General features: G+C 35.9%; 1 protein-coding gene across 3 annotated transcripts in view; it reads right to left on the bottom strand.

Moving 5' to 3' along the window:
- The window catches only part of Snx1 (sorting nexin 1), a 105473-nt gene extending 88073 nt beyond the window's left edge, over positions 1–17400 (bottom strand). For 2 of the 3 annotated variants that reach the window (XM_081747899.1, XM_081747900.1), the window contains exon 1: positions 17278–17400. In XM_081747899.1, coding sequence (XP_081604025.1) covers positions 17278–17373 — 96 coding nt within the window. In that variant the 5' untranslated portion in view covers positions 17374–17400. The remainder of the gene's footprint in view (positions 1–17277) is intronic. The other variant, XM_081747902.1, reaches the window with a different exon arrangement.
- Between the last annotated feature and the right edge of the window lie 9615 nt (positions 17401–27015).

Below are 27015 nucleotides of genomic sequence, written 5' to 3'. Positions count from 1 at the left end.
GGGGAGGGGAGAGAAATTTAAGAATGATCAAAAATGAGCGATATTACTGTTGAATCCATAGTTTTCGGGGTCGATGAGAGAAACAATCACACTTCGATGTTGTTTCAATCCAAGTTCAGCCCTGATTGTTGGGGAAGCGGAAAGGGATAAACATTTAAAAATGATAGAAAATGACTTATATTAGTGTCGAATCCATAGTTTTGGGAGTAGCTGAGATTAACAGTGACAATTCTGATGCCGTGTGCCGCAGCATGGAGGAGGGGAAGGGGGACCTATATATAATAATGATCGAAAATGACCAATATTAGTGTCTAATCCATAGTTCTTGGGGTCATTCAGATGAACAGTGACATTTAAGATCCGCTTTAAATCCAAAATCAGCCCCGCCACTTGGGGGAGGGGATAAAGATATATATATATATAATGATCGAAAATGGCCACTATCAGTGTCGAATTTATAGTTTTCTGGGTCGCTTAGATGAACAGTGATACTTTCAATCCCGTTTAAATTCAAATTCAACCCTGCAATTTGGGGTATGGGGAGAAAGAGAGATTTAAAAATGATCGAAAATGACGTATATTAGTGCTGGATCCACATTTTTTTGAGGTCACTGAGGTGAACGGTGACACACAAGGTGGAAAAAATCATGATTTTTTTTAAAAATAATTTTTGTTGATTTTTTTTTATTTAAATCGATTCTTTTGATTTAAATCAAATCTTTCTCTTCGTAATACAAGTCACGAACTGAAAAAAAAAAAAAAAAACATTAGGAATTAGTATTAAAAGTTAATTATCATTTAAGTGAAAGTATTAGGATTGAATTTTGAATTCATCCCCAATCGTTAATCTATTTCAATTCCAAACTATGTTTCTTCAGCATTAAGAAGAAAGTACAGCAACATGACACTTTTCTTTTCACGAAAATTATTGATATTTCGCAGGGGCATATTTAAAAAAAATAAATCGGAACTAGCTAGCGGCACGAAATACATATAAAGTACATAAAGTTCGCCTAAAATTAAGTAACTAACTCTATGGCCTATGGAACCCGGAGCTTCAATGCAACGTTTACAAAAGCTCTCCATTGACTTCTATCCTTAGCCAATTGGATCCAGTTTCTACTTTGTATTCCTATTTCTGCGAGATGCATCTCAATTATTGTCTTCCCATTTGCGCCTAGTCTTCTTGATCTTTTTCCGATTGGTTTTCCAGTTAAGACTTTGAAAGCGTTCCTACTTCCTTCCATCCTGGGTACATGACCTGCCCACCTGAATCTCCTTAGACTTGATGACCCTAAACAATGTTTGATATCCGTATAAATTATGTAGTTCCTCGTTATAAAGTTTCCGCCATTCCCCATTCTCATCAATCTTGAGTCCGAATATTCGTCTCAGGATCTTGTTCTCAAATATTTTCAGTCTATGCTCTTCCCTCATAGTAAGCGACCATGTTTCGCAACCATACAGAGCAACAGGCATAATTTATCGTTTGATATATTTTAAGCTTCAAATTCCTCGACAGAATTCGCGACAAGAGATTTTGAACTGAATAATAACACGAATCCCCTGCTTTTAGTCGACATTTAATTTCTTCGTAAATATTGTTTTCGTCTGTTAATATTGATCCTAGATATTTGAAAGTATCCACTTTATCAAAAGTATTATTCGTTATTTTAACGTAACCAAAATTTGCCGTATTATGATCCCGAGGAACTTCTATGTATTTAGTACATAAATTTAGCTTAGTTTTATTTTATTTTTTTTAAGAAGAGGGGATCGAACCCCTCTAAATGCGCTCCTATTATCTGAAAACAAACAAATAGACGTGGACACAAGAGAATTTCCGCCTTAAATGTCCATGATGATTTCCCCCGTTGAAATAGTTAACGATTTAAAAACCGTATGTTACGAAGAGAAGAAAGCAGGATTTACCCGTTACCCGTTCAAAACGGGATTTCCCTAATCATTCTCTGCATGACACTCGTTTTCACACTGTGCTGTACATACATTTGAGTCTCATTTGTATTATGATTATTATCTTCCATAATCGAAATAACAGAACAGAAACGGGATTTTACTTATTTTCACTTTAAATTAATTTATTTCGGATTTTGATTTAAATCAACGATTTTTATTTAAAAAATCAAGCGATTCAAATCTTAATTAAAATCGTGACTGATTTAAATCAATCCACTTTGGTGACACTTCCGATGCCATGGCCCGCAACATGGGGGAAATAATAAAATGATCGAAAATGACCAATATCAGTGTGGAATCCATGGCTTTCGGGGTCGCCGAGATGATCAATGATCTCTCCGATGCCGTTTAAATCGATGCCATTAAAAAATTAAACAACATATTTCTCGAGTACTAAACACACAAGATACGGAGTTGTGCATTTAAATTTTCATTTTAACCCAGCGAACTGGGTAATATATACTAGTTATGATATAAATAATTAATTAATGGAACTACTAACTGTAAAATAACCATAAAAGTTAAGTATTTAAAACTATTATATGTGGCCTTCTTGGGAAATGAGTAGTTGTCAATGCGGCCAGTAATAGCGAACACTTTCAGACTGAGGCATTTAATAATTACCTAGAGCAGAGTTTCTCAAAATGTGGTACGCATACCAGTGGTGGTACACAAGCTTAGGGTAATTATTAATAATTAACATGCTTTGATGGTACTTCAGCGGAAAAACGTTGATAATCTCTGACCTAAGGCATGATCCTCGGCAAAAGTAGTTATCCTATTTACGTTTGAATAGATCCATGGATGTTAATAAGTTCGCGCTCTACAAGTATCCTAAAACAATTATATATGATAAATAGAAAAATGAAAATGAAATCTTTAAGTTTTACGTCCCACGCTTATGCCGGTTAGGCTAAAGGAGACGGTGATGATGAGAGATGAGTGAAAATGGTGGAATAAAGAAAGTGGGAGGAAACGGGAGAACTCCGAGAAAACCCACGATCACGGTGTTTGTCCACCACAAAAGTCCACACGGCGCGAGCTGGGATCGAACCAGGGACCCCAAGCACCGGAGGTGAACGCTCTACCACTGAGCCACCGTGCCCCCCATATGATAAATAGAGGAATAACTGATTTTATATCACACCAGTTCCTTTATAGGTGCAAGTTTTTAATATAAACAGACCTCCCAGCAGGATATTGAAAAAATATAGGACAGTTTGGTTTATACAATAGAATATTGTGCTCTGGGGCACAGACGAAAAATATAAATGTATTGTAAGAAAAGGCTACCCTTCATCCCAATGAGCAACTGGAAACAAGATTTAGATTAATACAGAATAAGAGTATATAAAACCTTTTACTTTTTAAACTTAGTAGACCTGCCGTATTGTTTTGAAAAAAAAAAATCTGATTGAAATAGATAACCTGATTTACTGATTAAAACAAAAATTCTTGTGGTCCGAGTTGCCCCTGCCTTTCTTTCCTTCAATCTACCACTACTATACTTATACATTTTTACTTTTACAAGGACACGTGGGAACCCTACATATTATGCACATCAATATTAGAAGGTGTTGGGATATCTTAGTGAATACTAACGCACCTCAATACCTAACAATGCTGAAAGAAAATGCTAACACAGTTTGCGTTATAAGAAACTGGAGCATGGCAAGGCTCCTCAGCTAAGCTTCATTGGGGAAGAATAAGCACACACAGGAAACAAAGGAAAAGAGAGTGGATATGGGAGGACAGGAAAAAGCAAATAAAAAAATAATAGTAAATATTAGTAAGGACTACTAATATGTAGTAATTTAAATCGTCACTGGGACTGACCTTGGCTTGTTTTATTTTTTTAGTAACACTAGCCAACAGTGAAAATGATAACTGGAATGAAATAAATATCTGTTAACTATATCGACCAAGCTGATAACGAAAACGGCAATGAAAAACTCAAATTAGCTCTTGTTTCCAAGTTAAAAGGGATGTGCATTTAATTATAATTAATATATTTTATTAGCATTCATTGTCAATCACTTCCCATATAGGCTTCGAAATCGCGGTGATGGTAGACAGACTAAGTTTTCTGCAGACAACAATAGCTATGTGTATTTTGTTGCTATTTTTAGCCCGGGCTCGTAACAAAATGGGGAGGGGAAGAGGAAGAGAGGAGTGGAACATGTTCCATTTAAGCGTAGTTTCAGTCTGTTACAATTTGGTCCTTGGTTCGATCCCAGCTCGCACCAAGTGAGCTTTGTGGTGGACAAACACCGTGTGCGTGGGTTTCTTGGGGCTCTCCCGTTTCCTCACACTTTCTTCATTCCACCATTTTCGTTCATTTCTCATCATCACCGTCTCCTTTAGCCTAGCCAGCATAACCATGGGGCGTAAAACTTAAAGATTTCATTAGATTTTCTGTTACAAGCTGTTTTTATCTGTTCGTGTGGTGGAAGAATGTGTTATTGAAGTGTAGTTAGTGCATGTGGTCATTCTAATTTCTGTGATTCAATATATCTCGCAAATGAGTCAATTGTAGGCACAATATACTGAGAATTGTAGGCACATTTGCGGACAGGCTACACTGAAATCGCAAACTACGACAATAACGCCATATATTAGGAAGGCGTACAGACTGTACTTTGGCTGTGAAATCGGGAAACAGGACATGCCTTGGGCTCCTCATGTATGTTGCACCTTGTGTCTCGAATCTTCATTCGTGGTTGAATCGTTAAATATCTTCCATGAGCTTTGCTATACTTATGATCTGGTGACAACCATCAAACCATGTGAATGATTGCTACTTTTGTATAACAACTCCATTAACACACGATATTTGCAAGAAGAAAAGGTCTTCTTTGACATAACCTGACTTATTTCCTAACAACCGTGGTGCTATAACCGACGAACACGGAAAACGCTCCCACCAGCAAATTTTGGACATGGAAATGAGATACAAGGAAAGGTGGAGTGCATCCATGTCAGTCGATTACTGTTGGACACTAATCAGAGAATAACCAGCAGAGAACTACAAAGGCCAGGCAAAGCGGTTGCACCTTCAGAGACCTTCCTCCGAGAGAAAACAAGGTAAATACACGGCCGGCTTGTCCATACAGACAACCTAGGCGGCTGCCTAGGGCGGAATGGCAGGCTTTTTTCTTACGTATGGTTTATCAACATTAGCCAAAGCGTACGTGTGCCAGCGCCCTACACATTTAGGAAGAGGAAGTTAATGCAAAATGGGATCACCGAAGATTGATTATTGCTCATCTATTTGGAGTGGAGGAACATCTATCTGGCCATAGTACGTTTCCGTATTCCCACTGTTCATTCTATGACTAAAGAAGATCTCTTGCTTTATCTGAATATCCAAACTCCTGATGTTCGAAGAAATGTTACTGCACTAAAGTTTCTACAGAAGGTAGTCAATGGAAATTTAATTTCTGATGATCTACTTCAAGAATTATCCCTTCACATTCTTACCCGTTTATCAAATATTTACCTCGCCATAGACTGTCGACTATTCAAAGGTCCTTTTCGACAGAGCACAAATTCATTTAATTAGACAACAACTGACGTCGATATTTTAAGCCACTCAGCTTTTGACAACAATAACACAAATTCAAAATCACTAAAAATGAAGTAAGGAACTTCATCTTTGCTTTGTCCTTTTTTTTACTATTTTTATTTTTTCTATACTTAATACATGTTTCTTATGTTTCCCTGTGTAAATGGCACTCGTTATGCTGTATCTGAGTATCTGTTGAAATAAATAAATGAAATAAAAAATAGACCCGACAGTCCTTGTGAAAGAATTTGCAAGTATGGAAGCAAGGAAAGTACCGTTAAGGTTATAAATGCTGTTGCTTAATTTATCTCAAACAGTGAGTGAGAGACTTATGTAAATATTAAAATATACTAACCCAACTTACGAATTTTGTGTTGTTTTTACACTGGTGCAAAGTGAACCGATTTTTCTATTATATTTTTTGAATGTAGATAAAGCTACTCCAATCAAAAAATTATACGTAAGTATAAACTTTGTATTACTAGTTTAGGCAATTATTAACGTATAAATTGTTCAAAACACAAAGCTTTTTATAGTATACCTCTTAACTTTTGATTTCCTTAAACAGTCAAAAGTTAAATTTTTGGACAGTACTACCATCTTTTCTTTTATATTCACAATGGACGTCGACATGTTTTACATTACAATAAAGCTTTAATTTCCTGTTGCTCTGTGGTTATATTTGTAAAATTTCATTCCAAATGCTACAGCAATATATATATATATTAATAATTGACTTATAGATTACAGTAGAGCGTCGATTATCCGAAGTAATTGGGGGACATTGTTTGTTCGGATAATCGAACTGTACATGTTTATTTGCCAAAAAGAAGTACTGTACAGTAAATTTATTCATAAAAATAAGTGTGCTGATTGTTGAAACAGCGACTGGCGGCTTGGCCGGTCAGCAGCGCCTTATGAAGGCCCCATTAGAAGCAATGTTCCGCCAGCGGTGGCTCAGTGCGGCGACTATTGTGGGAAACTTGGTTTGGGAGTGAGGGGGATGATGGACGGTAGGGTGGGAGACTAACAGGTGCGAGCGAGTACACAGTTCGGTTAAGCGGTCGTTCGGTTGACCGACGTTCGGATAATCGACGCTCTACTGTACTTATTAATACCATAGAGAGAGGCATTGGGAGTAGTTTTATTGTATTTAATGCTTAAACAAATGATAACAATGTGATGATGTGGTGAAAATGTAAGGAGTGAAAAGGCTTCACCTTGGTTTGTGTTTGGAAGAGAAGGAAATTATGGAGGCGCAAATATATTTTTCGCCTAAGACATAAAATATCCTAAAGCCGCCCCTGGGTAAATACATGCATCATCTTATACGTATAGGCAATAACGTAAAGTTATCATAACTTCAAAATGAGAGCTAATCTTGCATTTTCATTAATATTTTCGTTATCAGCACATCCGAAAACATAAAGATTAATTGTTTTCATGCCAGTTACAAAAAGAAAGTAAAATTTTGTTGGTTACTGTAATTCAATCACTGAAAAACATAGGAAATAAAGAACAAGATTAAAATATAGGACACATATACGACAAATATACATAAATTTCCAAAATATAGGGAAAAATAGGAAAATACGACAGCTGGGAGCCCTGTATAAAACACATGACTGGACCGCGAATCGAACCCGGGTCTCCGGTTACTATGTTGATTTGTTAACGACTTTACGCTACTCAGATAATACGCACTGTATATACCACAACAACTATTGTGATCAACTCAGTGTTTACAACATTATAGAATGCTTCTGAGGTTAAATGATCGATGTTTTATATGTATGTACGTTCTTTCACTCTTTAGAGCATTGAATTCTAAAAAACAGATGAACTGTGTAATAGCGGTTATTATTTTAGTTTATCATACATAATTCAACCTCCAAAGGGGTTCTGAATGTAGACACTAGGATAATCAAGAACATCATTCGTGGTACAGGCATGCTGTCTAAGTGGCTGATCACCCACCTCAAGAATGATAGAAAACATGGCTGCTCAGAGAGTGGACTGGACAGCGTAATGATTAACGCACCGGCAACGTAATTTGGACATCCAGTTTTGATTCTGCTTCCAGTCGTGCACGTTCTCACTCTTTGTATATTCCTCTGGAGACTTTATATTTTTGCCGAAACGTTCACATAGATAATTACAAAGTAAGTAATTCTTAAAGAATTCTACATCTAATTTGTTTATATATATTTGAATTCTGAGCATTAAACTACGATGCCTGGTACCTTAATCTTGCAGTCTACCCTACTTCGAAAACAGCGCGCTTCCTGTCACCTTCTTCCAATAACCTGGGGTAAGCAGAAAAATGTGCTCCAAAAATACAAACTTCGTTAAGTATCTTCTTTTATATCTGTGCCACTCCTTACTGTTATATTACTTAAGTCATGATGATCAGATTAATAACTACTGAATTACCTCAAACAATTGCAGCTTTCACTGCAACTACCATACGAAGGTAATTCGTAACTCGCTTTTTATTATTTAATTCTTTTTACTCTCTTCTGAGTAGAGATGCAAAAAAGCTGGCTTTTTTGAATCGATAATTTTTTTCACATAAAAAGCCGGTGTCACAGGGATTTTTTACCCCTGGAAACTTTTACCCCCTCGAAATCTTTACCCCCTTGTCGGTTTCTGGTAATTTCAAAGGAACAGTCACAAGTAACATTAAAAATTCATATCATTGAATGTGATCTCTCAGTGTATACACTCACTTTGGGCAAGATGGCTTTAAATCCGAAGATTTGGTAGGGGGGTAATAATTTCCTAGGAAGTTATTACCCCTCTGTCGGTTATTGCTTACTTCAAAGACATCAAATGTTACATTATAAATTATTACCATTCTGTGTTATCTGTTAACGGAGGCACTCACTTTGGTCAAGATGACTTTATGTCCAAAAATTTGATAGTGGGTAATATTTTCCTAAGAAATTTATACCCCCTGTCGTCGGTTCCTGGTTACTTCAAAGACAATATAAAATGTTATATTATAAATTGATGCTACTCCGTATTATTTCTTAACAGACGCAATCACTCTGGCCAAGATTGCTTTATGTCTGAGATTTTGGTTTCATACCCCAAAACTTGATAGTTGGTAATGTTTTCCTAGGAAATAATTACTCTTCCAGTTTTGCACGTGATTTGCTGTCTGACGAGGGTGTCTTAAGAAAAAAATGAAATTAAATCTAAGTTTTACGTCCCATGGTTATGCCGGTTAGGCTAAAGGAAACGGTGATTATGAGAAATGAATGAAATGGTGGAATGAAGAAAGTGGGAGGAAACGGGAGAAACCCGAGAAAACCCACAAGCACAGTGTTTGTCCACCACAAAGTCCACGCGGCGCGAGCAGGAATTGAACCAATGACCCCAGGCACCGGAGGTGAACGCTCTACCACTGAGCCACCGCGCCTCCCAGTTGTCTTAAGATGTTGCAGTGTCAAAGTGTTATTTTCTATTAATTGTTTTCTTATTATATCAATGAAATTTGTATAAGCTGCTCTCAATTCAAATCTTACATGTTAGCAGACTGGTATAAAAAGGAGGAAGAAACTTTCCTCCGAAACACTGCACTGTTAAAAAATATTTCATAGTTTCGTTCGTATAAGCAGCTCTTGACTTGTTCTACAAATAGTCGAGATTTAAGGATTCTGTAGCGTCGAAAGGAAAATATTGGTTTTGAAACTCGATTTGACTCTTTTGGCAGTGTGGAACACGTGGGAAGAAAAATATATCGAGAATAAACAATCTTTTGAAACAAAGGTAAGTAAATCTAACTTTAAATTCTGTTATTGGCAACTGAGAAAGCAGAATTTATTTCCAAAATATTACCTAGTTTGCAGTGTAAAATATTAGATATTAGTTGCCTTATAATCTTGATAACTGTTATTACACAGTTTATAACATAAATGATTGAAAACATATCTTTCAATTAAAACCGTTGTTGCAATTTATTCCTCTTTCTCTTTCTCTCTCTCTCTATCATGATCATCCGCTATAATGGGTTTACACAGAAATTCACAACAGTGTTGCCATCCAAATATAAGTTTATATTTTTTTCAAATGGCACCACGTCAGGTTATTACATATTTCAAACCAACATATCAAATGTAAACTTAAAATACCACTTTTATTATTCAGTGTTACAAGCTAAGGATATTATGGTATTACAAACGTCCGAAGTTTGGAAGCCTCTAACGCAGACACAGCACAACAGAAATGCACAGGATAATGTATATCGAAAGAACTTTAGCGTTGAATACCATGGTCATGGCATGACGTTTTTCGAATGAATAGAAACGAAGTTACAGAGGTTGAAAATTTTGAATTTTTTTGAGTTTTTATTAAAAAAAACTTAGGTAAATATCATATCTAGTTATATGTATGGTTTGCAATGAACGTACAAATTATTTTACCGTTTACAGCACTTCGATATCTCGAACCGTACCGGAGATATAATAAACATTGATAAAGTTGTCAACACTGTTCAAAATGGTGTAGCTAGCTAGTGGGAGCTAGCCATTAGGACAACGTGCAAGGCTTGTAAAAACAAGATTCTCCAGTCGTACCAGTTGGAAACTTAAAGCTTGGTCAGTACATAGCATAAGATACCACGTAAGACGTAAGATACCACGAAGAAACGATTTTTTGGAATTTCGAAGTAGAAGCGAAGAACACGGGTGAAAATTATCTTATAAAAACGTGTACGTTTTCGGACTCTATTAAACTTCAGTCATCAAATTTGGTATTTCAACGTCTCCTTTTAAATAAAAATAAGTTTTAACTTTTTTTATATATATACACATTATCTCCCTATAAACTTTCCGAACATAAAATCATTCTTTGTCCTCCCCAAAATGAGTGCGTCTGTTAAGACATAAAACGGTACAACATCAATTTATAATGTAAAAATTTGACCTTATCCTTGAAGTAGCACAGAACCAATACAAGAGTATAAATTCGCTAGGGAAAAAGCACCCCCTATAAAATTTCTGATATAAAGACATCTTACCGACCGTCAGAGCGTCTGTTAAGAGATACTGTAAGACATAACAGGGTATAATATCAATTTATAAAGTAACATTACATTTTTTCTTTGAAATAAGCAGAACGGATAAAAGGGTATAAATTCCCTAAGAAAATATTACCCCTTCTCAAATTTTCGGATACAAAGCAATCTTGGCCAAAATGAGTGTGTCTGTTAAGATATAACACGAAATAATATAACATTTCAATTGGTCTTGAAGTAACCAAAAACCGACAGGGGGTATAAATTTCCTAGGGAAATATTATCCTCTTATCAAGTCTTCGGATATTAAATCATCTTGACCAAAGTGAGTGCCTCCGTTAACAGATAACATGGAATTATAGCAATTTATAATGTAACATTTGAGTTTCTTTTTGAAGTAACCAGAAACCGACAGGGACGTAATAATTTCCTAGGAAATTATTACCACCCTACCAAATACTCGAATTTAAAGCCATCTTGCCGAAAGTGATTGTGTCTGTTAAGAGATACTAGGAAGTGGTATGAATTTATAATGAATATATGTTTAAACCAGTTTTTTTTTCTATTATTATTATTATTTAAATAATTTGCTCTCTGTATTTATATCACATACGGACAGAAATAAGTTTGATTCACCTTGGTCTTATTATGCAACAACCGGGTTATGCTGGAAGGGGTCACATAAGCTTAAAGCGGAGTCCAAACCGTTTTTTGACTTACAAGTGAAACAAATTGTCCTCCATTTGAACTCGAAACCCAGACTAATTGGCCCCAAATGCGATACGTCTGCCGACTCATTCACGAAGGACTACTGATACGTTGTACTGATCTTTACATACTTTTAATGTAATTGTCTAACTGTCAAGAGTCATTTGAGAAGGACAAACAGATAAACAGTTACACAAGTGAAACCATTATACAGAATTACCTATGAACAATTTCAAAATACTGCAGAGTACAGAAAAACTAATTAAGTCTAAGTTAGTTCATTAGTTCACTACGACATTTATTAGTCCAAATTAAAGAAATACGACTTAATTTGACCGATTCCACTTCAAATCGTCCAGGCAAACCACAACTGGTCCCCATCATAGTGTCAGATTTCATTTATTTATTTATTTATTTTTATATGGGATCTACATGTAATATTATTAGACCCATACTTTTTCTTTTTGCTGAAAGAAAATTTTCCTTCGATATACAGCCTTCCAACATAGCTACCCTCCTCTCGGATTTCTCGAAAAACTTAAAAACATGTCAAATTAAAAGTTTTGTTGTAGAGAAACGAGTGTACTTAGTAACATAATCGCAATAGCAGGAAGAGTATAAAGTTGTATGTTTCGGTGGAGAGCCAAATTTCGTCTATTGGTCCAATCAGAATCGCGCAATTCACTCGCAATGTTGCCAACTTTGGTGAATTTTTTACTAACTTAAAACATTTTTTTTTCTGTCCTCACGAGCAATATCAACCACCTGCTTCTAGCATCGATATCTACTTCATCAAGTCTCTTGAAAATGTAAAGGACTTACGTTTCTGATTATTACGTCCCACGTTATAGCACGATAAAAGCTGAAAATTTCATTAAGACGCCATTTTCTCAAAAACCTCACCTTTTAAAAATCTGAATTTTTTACATGTATTGGAGAAGTACCTAGGTATTTAATATCCGTTAACCATTCATGCGGCTGTAGCCCGTAACATTCGCAATTAATTATTGAAATTTCGATTTTTGTACTTGAAATGTAAATATTTCCTATGGGCATTTAGATCCTATACACAAGGCGAATTAAAAGGGAGTATGAAAATTTTGTGACATGAATCCTGACATCAAATCCAGTAGAAAAGTTCCTATAAACATGAGTCGAATTCCGCTTCGTTTTCGAGTTAAAGGGTTTCCAACTAGAGACCCAAAATCGGCTCGGGACAATGGAAAAAAAAAATATAAATTTCGCGTTAAATCAGAAACTATGTGTTAAAGTTATGATGAAGTTCAGAAAGTTGATTTGTATCAATATGATAATTTTACGTGCGTTGCAATTCGGTTGGCAGTGCTGCCAACTTGGTAGAACTTTTTATTTGTTTCCAAATGACACTACGTGGTTTATATTTGATATTTGGTATTCATTAATGATTGTAAACATCATCTGAAGCAAAATTTTCCCCACATCACCATAGTTTTCGAAAACTTACATGTATTTCATTAAAAGGTTTTATCTCGTGTGTTATTGATAGTTTGTATCATTAAGTGTGAATTTCACTTGATGTTTGCCATCATTAGTAAAACCAAAATGTCGAATAAAAACTACGTCTGTGTACGTTGTAATAATAATAATAATAAGAAGAAGAAAATTTAATTGTTATTATTGCAAAACCTCTCGTAACTCCACGCATCAAGTTCGTACTTGTTCAAGAAGTTCTGCTGCAACCACGAAACAGTTTATTACATGATTCGGTGTCCTGAGCATCGTCCTAGTGTTCTCTGGAACCATGAAAATTGTTTTCACTGGTAACATGACATTGTAGTGCACTAGTTACAGTGTTCGTTTGAATAACAATGAGAAGTCCTATTACAGTAAGGTCCTATTATATGTATTGATTATTCTAAAAGGCATAAGAGGATTGTGTATAGAAAGAATTCTTAACAAAAGTCTTATCTTGCGGTTAAATATATGTATTGCGTACAGCGCGTCTGCCAAAACATAGTATTAGGAGAGAATGATTATCTGTGTAAAGAGTACTTTTAATATTTACTGTGAACAACGTGAATGTATGTGAGATATTTGTGACCACGGAAGAAGGTGTAAATATGAAATTATGCACCAGCAAGATAAAGAATTTGTTAATCTGAATATAGATTTGGAAACTATTAACCAGACAGTTAGCATGCTAAACCTGAATGTATCGCCATTAAAACAGCCGTTATCGGTGAAACCTAGACTACAGTGAAGGATTCACTTCTCAAAATTTTTCATACTGCCTTTAAAACCCCGTTGTGTAGAGGACACAAATAATCATCCTCCCCTAATAGTACGTTTGGGCAGACATTCTGTACGCAATCCATATATTTTACCGCAAGATAAATTTTTTTGTCTAGAATTCTTTCTGGGCACAATCCTCTTATGGCTTTTAGCATAATCAACACATTTAATACGGTCCTTACTGTAATAGGACTTCTGAATTATTATTCACACAAACACTGTAATTAGTGAACTACAATGTCATGTTATCAGTGAAAACAATTTTCATGGTTCCAGAGAACACTAGGACGATGTTCAAGACACCGAATTACACAAGCTATCAATAACGCACGAGATAAAACTTTTTAATGAAACACATGTAAGTTTTCGAAAACTGTGGTGATGTGGGGAAAACTGTGGTGATGTGGGGAAAATTGTGCATCGGGTGATGTTTACAATCATTAATGAATACCAAATATCAAATAAAATCTACGTAGTGTCATTTGGAAACAAATAATTGTTCTACCAAGTTGGCAACACTGCCAAACGAATTGCAACGTACGTAAAAATCATCATATTGATACAAATCAACTTTCTGAACTTTATCAAAGCTTTAACACAAAATTTCTGATTTAACGCGAAATATGTATTTTATTTTCTATTGTCCCAAGCCAATTTTGGGTCCCGAGTTGGAAATACTGTTACTCGAAAACGAAGCGGAATTCGACTCATGTTTATAAGAACTTTTCTACTGGATTTTATGTCAGGATTCATGTCACAAAATTTTCATACTCCCTTTCAATTCGCCTTGTGTATAGGATCTAAATGCCCATAGGAAATATTTACATTTCAAGTACAAAAATCGAAATTTCAATAATTAATTGCGAATGTTACAGGCTACAGCCGCATGAACGGTTAATGGATATTAAATACTTAGGTACTTCTCCAATACATGTAAAAAATTCAGATTTTTAAAAGGTGAGGTTTTTGAGAAAATGGCGTCCAAACATGGCGTCTTAATGAAATTTTCAGCTTTCATCATGCTATAACGTGGAATGTAATAATCAGAAACTTAAGTCCTTTACATTTTAAAGAGATCTTATGGAGTAGATTTCGATGCTAGAAGCAGATGGTTGATATTGCTCGTGAGGACAGAAAAAAAATGTTTAAAGTTAGCAAAAATTTCAACGAAGCTGGCAACATTGCGAGTGTATTGCGCAATTCCTATTGGACCATAAGACGAATTTTGGCTCTCCACCGAAACACACAACTTTATACTCTTCCTGCTATTGCGACTACCGGTATGTTATTAAGTACACTCATTCTCTACAATAAAATTTTTAATTTGACATGTTTTTCAGTTTTTCGAGGAATCCGAGAGGAGGGCAGCAATTTTGGAAGGCTGTATATCGAAGAAAAAATTTTTTTCAGCAAAAAGAAAAAATATGTGTCTAATAATTTTGTATTTAGTTTCTTATTTTAAAAAATAAACTAAATCTGAGACAGTCGTGTGGACCACCCTGGAAGAAATGGTATCACTCATTTGCATATCAGAAAGAAAAGTGAATAAAGATAACAATTATTTAAGTCTACTATGGCTCTGACCCATTTATACATGAATAGATACCAAAGATAATTCTGATTTCAGTAAATGTCCCTCGTGGGGTTTGTATGACCCCTCCCCCCCCCAGAAAAGTATGGGTTTTCGATGTATTTTATCAATAGTAAACATTAGTAAAACGAAACAAAATTTAGAATTTTTCTGGGATTGCAATTGCATAACAATAATAACAAACTATAAAGGATTACAAAAGAAGTATTCCAATCTCTTTGAGTAATGAATGGGGAATTTAGGGCTGAATATAATACGAATAAAATGCGGGAGTGACACGCGATAACCCACAAATGTGCGTTCATCAAGATTTTACGAACACTTACACTTTTACAAACATTTTCCGTTTGTTGGTTTAAACCATTTTTTTTTAACCAGCTTGGTTTACACCACCTTGGTTTAAACCAGCCAACCCTGTCCAAAAGTATGTAAAAAAAATTCAAAATTTACAGGAGGAATGGAAGATGCAAGTCCTTTCACCGAACATAACTTAACCAAATCTAACCTTTCCATCATTTTTCGAAAACTATACTGGACCCCGACACTAACACAACCTAACCTAACATAACCGAAAACAACACAATGTGAACAGAAACTATCGAAATTGTAACGTTCTTTTAGAAAAAAATAGCTGGACCTCTCCATTAGATTTATAAAGGGGGACCTGTGATCTACAATCTTCCCCCCAGCGTATACTACTCCCACTTTGATGCTGTTAAACTTCCATTACACGTTGAAGTATTGTAGTAATAATGCTACACATTTCTAAACATGATATGACACAAATCCATAATTCTAACTGCAAAGAGGACAAGCTTTATATGTAATACTGGAATGGACTGTGTTCCGTGCAGGTTTACAATCCACCATCAAATAAAAAAAAAAAAGAATAGAAAAGAAAGGACTACACTTTTTGTGCTCTAAATGATCCCCTAAGATTCTCTGCACTATTTCATCGGCGCCTGCGCGAATAATTGTGCACAGATTGATAGTATGTGTGCAAACAGATGTGACATCTTACGGATATAATTAAGCGTCCGGACAAATGTCATAAAACTATTGTTTTAAAAAAAACTAACAAACCTGTATTAGGTGGACACCAAAAAATGAATGCTCAGGGTAGGAATTCAACAGAGTGACCAACGCGGAGGTTCGACCACAGGAAACACGTCCACCAAGGAAAGTATGTACACAAACGAAGATAATGAAAAAAAAAAAAAAAAACACTGGATAAAGCACTTGGAATGGCCTCACCCCAGTAATTCTAAACGTGTAAACATAAAATATAAGTTCCCTACATTCTGTAAAAACACTCCGCCACTGAAAATGAATATCTTAGTCTTCTTTAATATGTACACCTTCATTTTAAACGTGAGTTACCAATTTTATGACGGTACAATGTAAATCTGCACATTCTACAATTTACAATTTAGGAGTTAGATTTTTAGGCTTTCGGCATCTAGTGCCATGTTAGCCCGTCACGTAGGAGGGATGACATTCCTTTGGCGAACACACTACCCGAGGAAAGGGAAGAAAGGAAGCAGCCTGGGATACCATCCCAGCGTTTGCCCTGTGTAAATTACAAAAACCCAGGAAAACCTCACTTAGGATGGCTGGTCTGAAAATCTTTTCCACTATTTCGACCGAGTGGCCCCTAGGGAATCGAACACGGAACCACTTACACCAAGGGGGGCGTTAGCGTCTACACTACGAGGGGCCACAATCTACGCATTCTATTCAGTATAATTTCCTCAATAGTTACTAAAAGCACATTTGCAAAGAACTTTTGTATGTACTTATTTATCCACGCAAAGAAAATACCTCTGGAAACGTAAAATACAGTAGTTAACTTTGAAATGTCAAAATCAGGTGAACTACTTACGTACGTTTACCTTATTCGATTCCACTAAACACATACATATAAGGATATCCTTCAAATCAATGCTTGAAACAACTACTATTTTGTTAAAACCCTGATTTAAAAAAGAAAAAAGCTGAAAAATATTAACCTATGACTCTTATCTTGATTATAGACATTGCATTTGAAACACCCACTAATAAAAAAGTACAACGTAAATAGCTACAAAAATAATTTAACCACAAAAATTATGAAGGCAATTGTAACTTTTGGACAATAAAGCTTACTTCTAAGGCAGAAGTAAAAAGATCTTCACTCTCATCTTCCTTTTTTGTCAAGTCTTCGTTATCAAAAAGCGGCGGAGGTTCCATCCTGTCTGCCATATTGTACAATTGTGACCTAAAACTCAATTGCCAGCTATGAAAGAAACTATCACTTACCAACAGTGTAAAATTAACTAGGATACATGGGCTTCATTCCGCATCACTCTTCGCAAAATTTGTGGATCGCAACGTAAACGAAAAGTGCAACAAACAATTATAATGTGCCCATTATTGCAAAGTAAAAGACAAAGGGACCGATTAAATATTGACTTGCATGTTGTCTCAGTTTGGGTAAACGTAGATTAGTAAACTTTACGGTAGAAATGTTCTATGTTATTTTGGAAGACGAATGCAAAGCTACTCGAAATATTTCGGGATCTTAATAGGCCTACCTCTCAGAAATACGAAATGCGAAGTGTGCTTCATACCACGTCATATTCTATAAGGAACCCATGATGAAGTTAAATGCTATGTAAATGCAGTGTATAAAGTAATCATAGAGTGTCACACCTAAGGCATGGCTTTTATCAGTGGCGGCTGGTATGATCTGTCAGGAAAGTAAATGTACACCTATTTTTCGAGTCTGGCATTCCTGCGCTCCATCCGTGGAGAGTATGAGAATTAAATCAATCAAATGTTTACTGAGGGGCAAAAAGAAAAGCTTAATCTGAATAAGACATTGCAGAGGGGCGCAAGCTGTGAATACGAATAGTGCATTGTGTAAATAAAGGACGACACCGAAAGAGAAAGCCAGAAACAGCTGTTAAACTTACAAAAAAAGAGTAAAAATTGTCGAAGTGGGAACATAAAACACAAATACAACAAATACGCCGACAACTAAACGGTCACCATGCCATGATCTTGGTGTAGTGGTTAAGGTGCTGGCTTACAAATGCAAAGGACGCAAGTTCGAATCCTCGGCAAGGACATTTCTAAAAAATTTTGTTAATAATACATACAACTCATGAGAGATGGTAAAAGAGGTCGTATTTAGTTTTTCGTAGCAATTATTATTGGTAATGTTTAGTACTGATAATACTTTTTGTCTTTGCGTATTGCTTTTGTTCTTGTCTTCATTTCGAAAGAGAAGAATATCCGAACAAATGCCACCAAAATTCCTCATATTTTGAATGTAAACGCCATTTGCAATTAGTAAAGAATAAAAATTGAACGTTCCGAAGTAGCTGCAAAAAATAAAAGGAAAAACATGGAAGTCGACCATACTCATGGTTACTAAAAATACAATTTCTACATGCCTTACACCTCCCGACCACGTTTCTACGTTAGCAAGTAAGAGGCTTGTGTTTAGGTTAGGCTCGTCAATACGTTTTGCAAAGGGGCCCGGTTTAGCTCTGACGCACCACAGGTGCGAGAAGGGAGAAAAACACTTTTTCTCTCTCCCTCTGTGTGTCTATTTATCTATCTATTTGTATATATATAACGCTATTTGTGAATGCCATAACCACCCTAATTTTCAGCGGATTGAGACGAAACTTGGCACAAACATTAATTGTTGAAATATCTTGATGAGTTCGTTAACCAGAATAATCAGATGAAAATGTTCAAAATGGTGGCCCTTCAAACTCTTAAAAAGTTCCAAGGGAACCAAATTTCGCCCATAGACAGGTATTCAGAAAGTTTGAATAAATTTTCCTCTTTTACTGAAATATTTGTGTGCAGAAACTTATTGAAATATTGGACCCGATTAATCGCCTAAAGAAGGTTCACGCCCTTTCGCTACGGTCAGTTTTTTTTTTTTTTTTTTTTTTTTTTTTTTGCAGGAGGGGGTTATCTTCCTATTGGAACAAGATGATTGTTACTGATGATATGAAATTACACATTGAAAGTGAAGTAACTTGTGTAACGTGTTATTTGAAAGAATAATATAATAAATGTGCATTCCTCTAACACAGAGAACTGTAAATCATGTGTTTCGAGTTCGGGAGCCTGAATGGCGAGGAGTGTTATTTGATTTGCTTTTTAGTAACACATTGCATTGCAAATAAAGGTAGGCAACATTAGTGGTAAGTAAAACAACAACAACAACAACAACAACAATAATAATAATAATAATAATAATAATAATAATAATAATAATAATAATAATAATAATAGGTGTTGTTTGTGGCAAGGCAATATCTTCCTCAGTTCTTCTTCAAACGTAATGATTGTAACGCCATATCTCCCTTACAAACAAAATATTAGCAATTTATATCGAGAGAACGAGAAACTGTAGAGCGATGGGACCAACGTTGGACAGTATGCACTCATAGTACTCAGAAAAGTAAGCGATTTCAATGCAAAATGAACGAAGAGTCATTGTCATGGGTACTCATGGGGCCACGGCAGAGCCCTCTTTAGGCAAAATGTCGATAGCTTATATCGAGAAAACAGGAGGTGATACTGGGATGGGACCAACGTTGGACACCGTGGACCCATAAGGCGCATCGAAAAAATTAGGGAGGCGGGCGCCAGCCAGCCTTACTTATTTCCACATAATAATATAAAATTATATTGTCGAAATACACACACGAGTTAGCTACTAATATTTCATATTATTATTATTATTATTATTATTATTATTATTATTATTATTATTATTATTATTATTATTATTATTATTATTATCTACAGCGTCTTTTCATTACGTGAGCATGTTTGACATGAAACCGAAGAGAAAATCCATCCTGTAGCGAAAAGAAACAATACTTTCTCTCAAATGGATAAAATATCAAGCCGAGATTGATTCGAACTCGCATGGACGGCGCGAAAGGCCAGTGCTTTGTCCACTATTTTTTTAACTGACTCACCGAACGCGTTTCAGTAACTTACTTATTGCTAATTTTACTTGCTTCACTCGTTTAACTTGCTTTTTCTAATAACTTATAACGACAGGGACACGAACACAGAAACATCGAGAACAGTTAAAAATGATAGATGCTCTCCCGCCGAGAATCGAACCCGAGACTCCATACACCCAAAGCTCACGTGCTAGCCTCTAGACCAGCGGCGATGGCAACGCTCACTTCCTGTGTCGTTAGGGATTACGACCACTGTATTGCCAGCTATCACTTCTGTGGGTTGTATACTATGATCACATGTTTCTTCTTTGCTGGAAGAGTAAAACCTACATTATATGTAATACATGAGGTATTTAGACCTATATGCTCTTCATATAATGTAATAAAAGGGTCATGGTGTCGGATTTTAATACATGACGTATTGCAGTATACAACATGCTTTGCATTACTTGTTTGTTTGTAGACAGCTACTAGCTTAGTGTTCTAAAAGGTTGTGTATAAACTAGGGATAGCCCGTTCCGGAATTATTAGTTTTCGGACTCCCGAAAGTAAAGCCGGACAAATTCCGGAATTCGGAAAATTCCAATTTTGTAATAATTTCGGAATTCGGAAAAATCCGGAATTTAGAAATTTCTGATTTCGTTAACATTCCGGAATTCGGAAAATCCGGATTTTTTCGAAAGTCGGAGTTTTTTCAATTCCGGAATTTTCTAAATTCCGGATTCTTTCCGAGTTCCGAAATTCTTCTGAATTCCGGAGTATAACTGAATTCCATAATTTTGCGAAATCCGGAAAGTGAAAGTTCCGCTTCCGAAAAATGAATTACTTTGGTTAATATGAATCGTGGCGGAAATAAGTCTTTGACCAGGTAATGGCGACTGCTTTGAAAGAAATGGAGAGTATGAGAATTCAATCTGTCATATTTGTAGTTTCGTGTGGAGAAAGAACGAACTTGTGAACCAGTGGTTTAAGAAAAACTCAAGTTATTAATATAAACTTTGCCGACTTCATAAAAGAAATACGAAAGACATTTTGAATCGAAAAATATAACATACAAGTTTGCAAGCGGAGACAAAGAAACCTAACGTAACCAGACTAAAGACGGATCGTTTACCGCGTAGCGATCGCGGTTCAGTGGTCAAGGTGCTTCTGCGAATGCACGTTGCATTTTTTTTTCTTACTTTAGAATTTTTGATGGCGATTGATCAGCGATAACATACGTTTTATTATATTCAGATATTTGAATACTCGGATGTTTCAATACTTGAACTGTCAAATCTTCAGGAATAATAATAGTAATAATAGTAATTATTATTATCTCGTAGAAGATTAAAAGCTAGAAGCTAAATTATCGCTCAGGTCATACCATTACAAGGAGAAACGTGACATTTGGAAAGAATATTTCGGTTTGGTTTAATGTTGCTCACGAGAAGAGGAGTTTCTCATCTCGTTTCTAAAACAAATAAAATAACATGAGATTTAACATTTTACATTCGAGACGGGTCAGGGCTAAATCAAAATTTTCGTCTCTCTTTGGAGATGAGAATCGAGACGAGACGAAAAGTATCGTAAACATTTCCCGTAAACATTTATCGTAAACATTCTCGATTCTCGAAATAGTGTATGTCCATTCTTTAAGTAACAATTGCTCTGTAGACTGAATCTCATAGGCTATTTCGTTACATTGTATTTCAGAGCTCATTGAATTATGCTCTGTGTAGGTATTTTTGTAGCAAAGCTTTTATATTTACCTCTGCATATTCTAAAAATTAGTTTATTATATGCCTTACTGTCGCATGATATTCAGTTATATTTATTACAGTTATTTTCCTCAAAACATACAGTAGAATACTTTCTACATGAAACTTCAATAAAAGGTTCTAGTTTAAAATGTTGGTAGTTGCAGAGGTGTGTCTTGAAGGTACGGAACCCTTTCCCCGAAATCTCTACTTTTAAGTAAGTTTTGCCAAATTTCAGGGCAAGTTTAAAACTATTATTATTATTATTATTATTATTATTATTATTATTATTATTATTATTATTATTATTATTATTATTATTATTATTATATCAACTCCATGTATAATCTTTAAAAGTATTACGGTTTGTATCTGAATAGTAAAAGCTAATTGACTGTCGATCTCGGTCGTTTGGAAGTCTTCAGGAGGCAAGGACATCGGTCACGTTCTGGGTTTGAGTTCCGAATGGGCAAGTATTCGGGCTCGAGCAAAAAAATGTTAAAAGGCTTCATCCAAACATATTCAAAACAGCTGGGACCGGGTTTGGGCTTCTCAACGGCTCGAGCGGCTCGGCTTACAGCTCATTCAATATCGAACCGAATCGAGAAGTGAGCCGAGCCAACAGCTAACCACACCGAGCCGATTTGAGCCATCGGCTTAGTTGAGCTGAATCGAAACGTGCTGATGAACTAGTTTCAACTTAGCTGGCTCGAACCGGTTCACATGAGCCGAGTAGGTGACCCATCCCAACCGAGAAAGCTCGAGCCATCGGCTCAATTGAGCTGAGTCGATGGCTTGTTCCAACTAAGCCGGCTCGGGTCATCGGTTCATCCCAACCGAGCCGACTCGAGCTGTTCGCTCAGTTGATACGAGCCGAGCCGGTTGATATCACTACCCGAGTTGGTCTTCTGCTTGGGCTCAAGAATTCGACCGTGCAGATCTCAGCCTTGATTTTAAGAACTACAATATATACTTATATTGGTGATTACGATATTTGAGGCTGTCTCGTAATAATAATAATAATAAACTCTTGTCTTCTCGTTATCTAGACGAGACGAGATACACTAAAATTGCCCCACGAGATGCACTAAAATTACGAGATGAGACGCACCTCTGTCGTGAGCAACACTAAAAGTATTCCACATTACTGCTTACATTTCTCATGGCTTTTGCTTTCCAGTCTGATCAGGCCAATATTTCAAAACGAGTTAAAACGAGCTGAACGAGCGAGAGAGCCATTATCAAACTCAACTCAACTCGAAACTAGACCTCGAAAACAGCGACTTGGCTCAGAACTCAATTCAAGAAAATTACCTTTGACTCGACTCAAATTGTACTCGAGTTGAATTGAATTTTGGCTCGACTTGTGCTCATCCCTATTCGTGTTTGTATTTTATGTTTCCACTTCAACAATGTCTACTCTTTTTTCTCCTTTTACCTGCTGTTTCTGGATTTCTCTTTCGGTGTCGTCCTTTATTTACACCGTGCACTATTCTTATTCCCAGCTTGTGACCCGCTTCAATGTCTTATTCAGTTTAGGCTTTTCTTCTTACATTGACTTCACATGTGATTGATTTAATTCTCACTTTCCGCGCACGACCGATGAAAATGTTTTATTATTTTTATTATTATTATTATTATTATTATTATTATTATTATTATTATTATACTATTGAACTTGCACGGCGAAATTACTGTATAATACGATATCATTTCTGTAATTTTACTCCATTGTATGTTATTTAGTTTATTAATGGGCACTAAATTGTCTCCAGATCAACGAATAAATTAACTACGGCATGCACTTTGGTGGAAATATCATTGCAATAAGATTATTGGTTCGTTCCAAACATGTTCATGTAATGATATTTCCACCAAAGTGCATGCCGTAGTTAATTTATTCGTTGATCTGGAGACAATTTAGTGCCCATTAATAAATTAAATAACATACAATGGAATAAAATTACTGAAATGATATCGTATTATACAGTAATTTTGCCGTGCAAGTTCAATAGTATAATAATAATAATAATAATAATAATAATAATAATAATAATAATAATAATAATAATAATAATAAAACATTTTCATCGGTCGTGCGCGGAAAGTGAGAATTAAATCAATCACATGTCAAGTCAATGTAAGGAGAAAAGCCTAAACTGAATAAGACATTGAAGCGGGTCACAAGCTGGGAATAAGAATAGTGCATGGTGTTAATAAAGGACGACACCGACAGAGAAATCCAGAAACAATAGGTAAACGAAGAAAAAAAAGAGTAGAAATTGTTGAAGTGGAAACAAAATACAAATACGAATAGGGATGAGCAGGAGTCGAGCCAAAATTCGACTCGACTCGAGTTCAATCCGAGTCGAGTCAAAGGTATTTTTCTTGTAATACTTAAAATTATACTGTAGTTCTTAAAATTAAGGCTGAGACCTGCACGGTCGAATTCTTGAGCCCAAGCAGAAGACCAACTCGGGTAGTGATATCAACCGGCTCGGCTCGTATCAACTGAGCGAAGTTGTTGTATTACTATACATCTGCTTCCGCCCCTGTCAAATCTGGTCGATCTCGTTGACGCGACATATTTGCTTTTTTATACCCCTTTCTTCGTTTACTGAACTAAACAGTAACTATTCTGAAATATACTACTGCGCATGCCTCGTAGATAAATATTTCTGATGCCAATAGTTTCCGTTTTGTCCAAGGAATGTTCTTTTGCTTATTCCCAGCAAGACCCTTTTATTACATTATATGAAGAGCATGTAGGTCTAAATACCTCATGTATTACATATAATGTAGGTTTTACTCTTGCAGCAGAGAAGAAACATGTGATCATAGTATACAACACACAGAAGTGATAGCTGGTAAGACAGTGGTCGTAATCCCTAACGACACAGGGAGAGAGTGGTGCCCTTCCCGCTGGTCTAGTCGCTAGCACGTGCGCCTTTGGTGTATGGAGTTCCGGGTTCGATTCCCGGCGGGAGAGCATCTATGATTTTTAACTGTTCTCGATGTTTCTGTGTTCGTGTCTCTGTCGTTATAAGTTATTAGAAAAAGCAAGTTAAACGAGTGAAGCAAGTAAAATTAGCAATAAGTAAGTTACTGAAATACGTTCAGTGAGTCTGTTAAAAAAAAAAAGTGGACAAAGCACTGGCTTTTCGCGCCGTCCATGCGAGTTCGAATTAATCTCGGCTTGATTTTTTATCCATTTGAGAGAAAATATTGCTTCTTTACGCTACAGGTAGTCCACTCTTTTCGTATTTTTCGCTGTCGTTCACAGTTAAAGTAACTGACTATTATTCTTTCTACGAATGATGGATCTTCTCTTTGGCTTCATGTCAAACACGCACACGTAATGAAAAGACGCTGTCGTTAATAATAATAATAATAATATGAAATATTAGTAGCTAACTCGTGTGTGTATTTCGACAACATAATTTTGTATTATTATGTGGAAATAAGTAAGGCTGGCTGGCGCCCCCCCCCCTATTTTTTCGATGCGCTTTATGGGTCCACGGTGTCCAAAGTTGGTCCCATCCCAGTATCACCTCTCGATATAAGTTATTGACACTTTGCCTAAAGAGGGCTCTGCCGTGGCCCCATGACTACCCATGACAATGACTCTTCGTTCCTTTTGCATTGAAATCGCTTACTTTTCTGAGTACTATGAGTGCATACTGTCCAACGTTGGTCCCATCGCTCTACAGTTTCTCGTTCTCTCGATATAAATTGCTAATATTTTGTTTGTAAGGGAGATATGGCGTTACAATCATTACGTTTGAAGAAGAATTGATTAAGATATTACCTTGCCACAAACAACACCTATTATTATTATTATTATTATTATTATTATTATTATTATTATTATTATTATTATTATTATTATTATTATTATTATTATTATTATTATTTTACTTACCACTAATGTTGCCTACCTTTATTTGCAATGCAATGTGTTACTAAAAAGCAAATCAAATAACACTCCTCGCCATTCAGGCTCCCGAACTCGAAACACATGATTTACAGTTCTCTGTGTTAGAGGAATGCACATTTATTATATTATTCTTTCAAATAACACGTTACACAAGTTACTTCACTTTCAATGTGTAATTTCATATCATCACTAACAATCATCTTGTTCCGATAGGAAAATAACCCCCTCCTGCAAAAAAAAAAAAAAAAAAAACTGACCGTAGCGAAAGGGCGTGAACCTTCTTTAGGCGATTAATCGGGTCCAATATTTCAATAAGTTTCTGCACACAAATATTTCAGTAAAAGAGGAAAATTTATTCAAACTTTCTGAATACCTATCTATGGGCGAAATTTGGTTCCCTTGGAACTTTTTAAGAGTTTGAAGGGCCACCATTTTGAACATTTTCATCTGATTATTCTGGTTAACGAACTCATCAAGATATTTCAACAATTAATGTTTGTGCCAAGTTTCGTCTCAATCCGCTGAAAATTAGGGTGGTTATGGCATTCACAAATAGCGTTATATATATACAAATAGATAGATAAGTAGACACACAGAGGGAGAGAGAAAAAGGGTCTTTATTCCTTCTCGCACCTGTGGTGCGTCAGAGCTAAACCGGGCCCCTTTGCAAAACGTATTGACGAGCCTAACCTAAACACAAGCCTCTTACTTGCTAACGTAGAAACGTGGTCGGGAGGTGTAAGGCATGTAGAAATTGTATTTTTAATAACCATGAGTATGGTCGACTTCCATGCTTTTCTTTTTACTTTTTGCAGCTACATCGGAACGTTCAATTTTTATTCTTCACTAATTGCAAATGGCGTTTACATTCAAAATATGAGGAATTTTGGTGGCATTTGTTCGGATATTCTTCTCTTTCGAAATGAAGACAAGAACAAAAGCAATACGCAAAGACAAAAAGTATTATCAGTACTAAACATTACCAATAATAATTGCTACGAAAAACTAAATACGACCTCTTTTACCATCTCTCATGAGTTGTATGTATTATTAACAAAAATTTTTAAAAATGTCCTTGCCGAGGATTCGAACTTGCGTCCTTTGCATTTGTAAGCCAGCACCTTAACCACTACACCAAGATCATGGCATGGTGACCGTTTAGTTGTCGGCGTATTTGTTGTATTTGTGTTTTATGTTCCCACTTCGACAATTTTTACTCTTTTTT

Source organism: Thermobia domestica, chromosome 2 (assembly GCF_964235325.1).
Source record: "Thermobia domestica chromosome 2, izTheDome1.hap1.1, whole genome shotgun sequence".
Taxonomy (NCBI): Eukaryota; Metazoa; Arthropoda; class Insecta; order Zygentoma; family Lepismatidae; genus Thermobia; species Thermobia domestica.
Note: the sequence above shows the minus strand (reverse complement) of the source record. Positions and strands in the feature narration are given on the sequence as shown.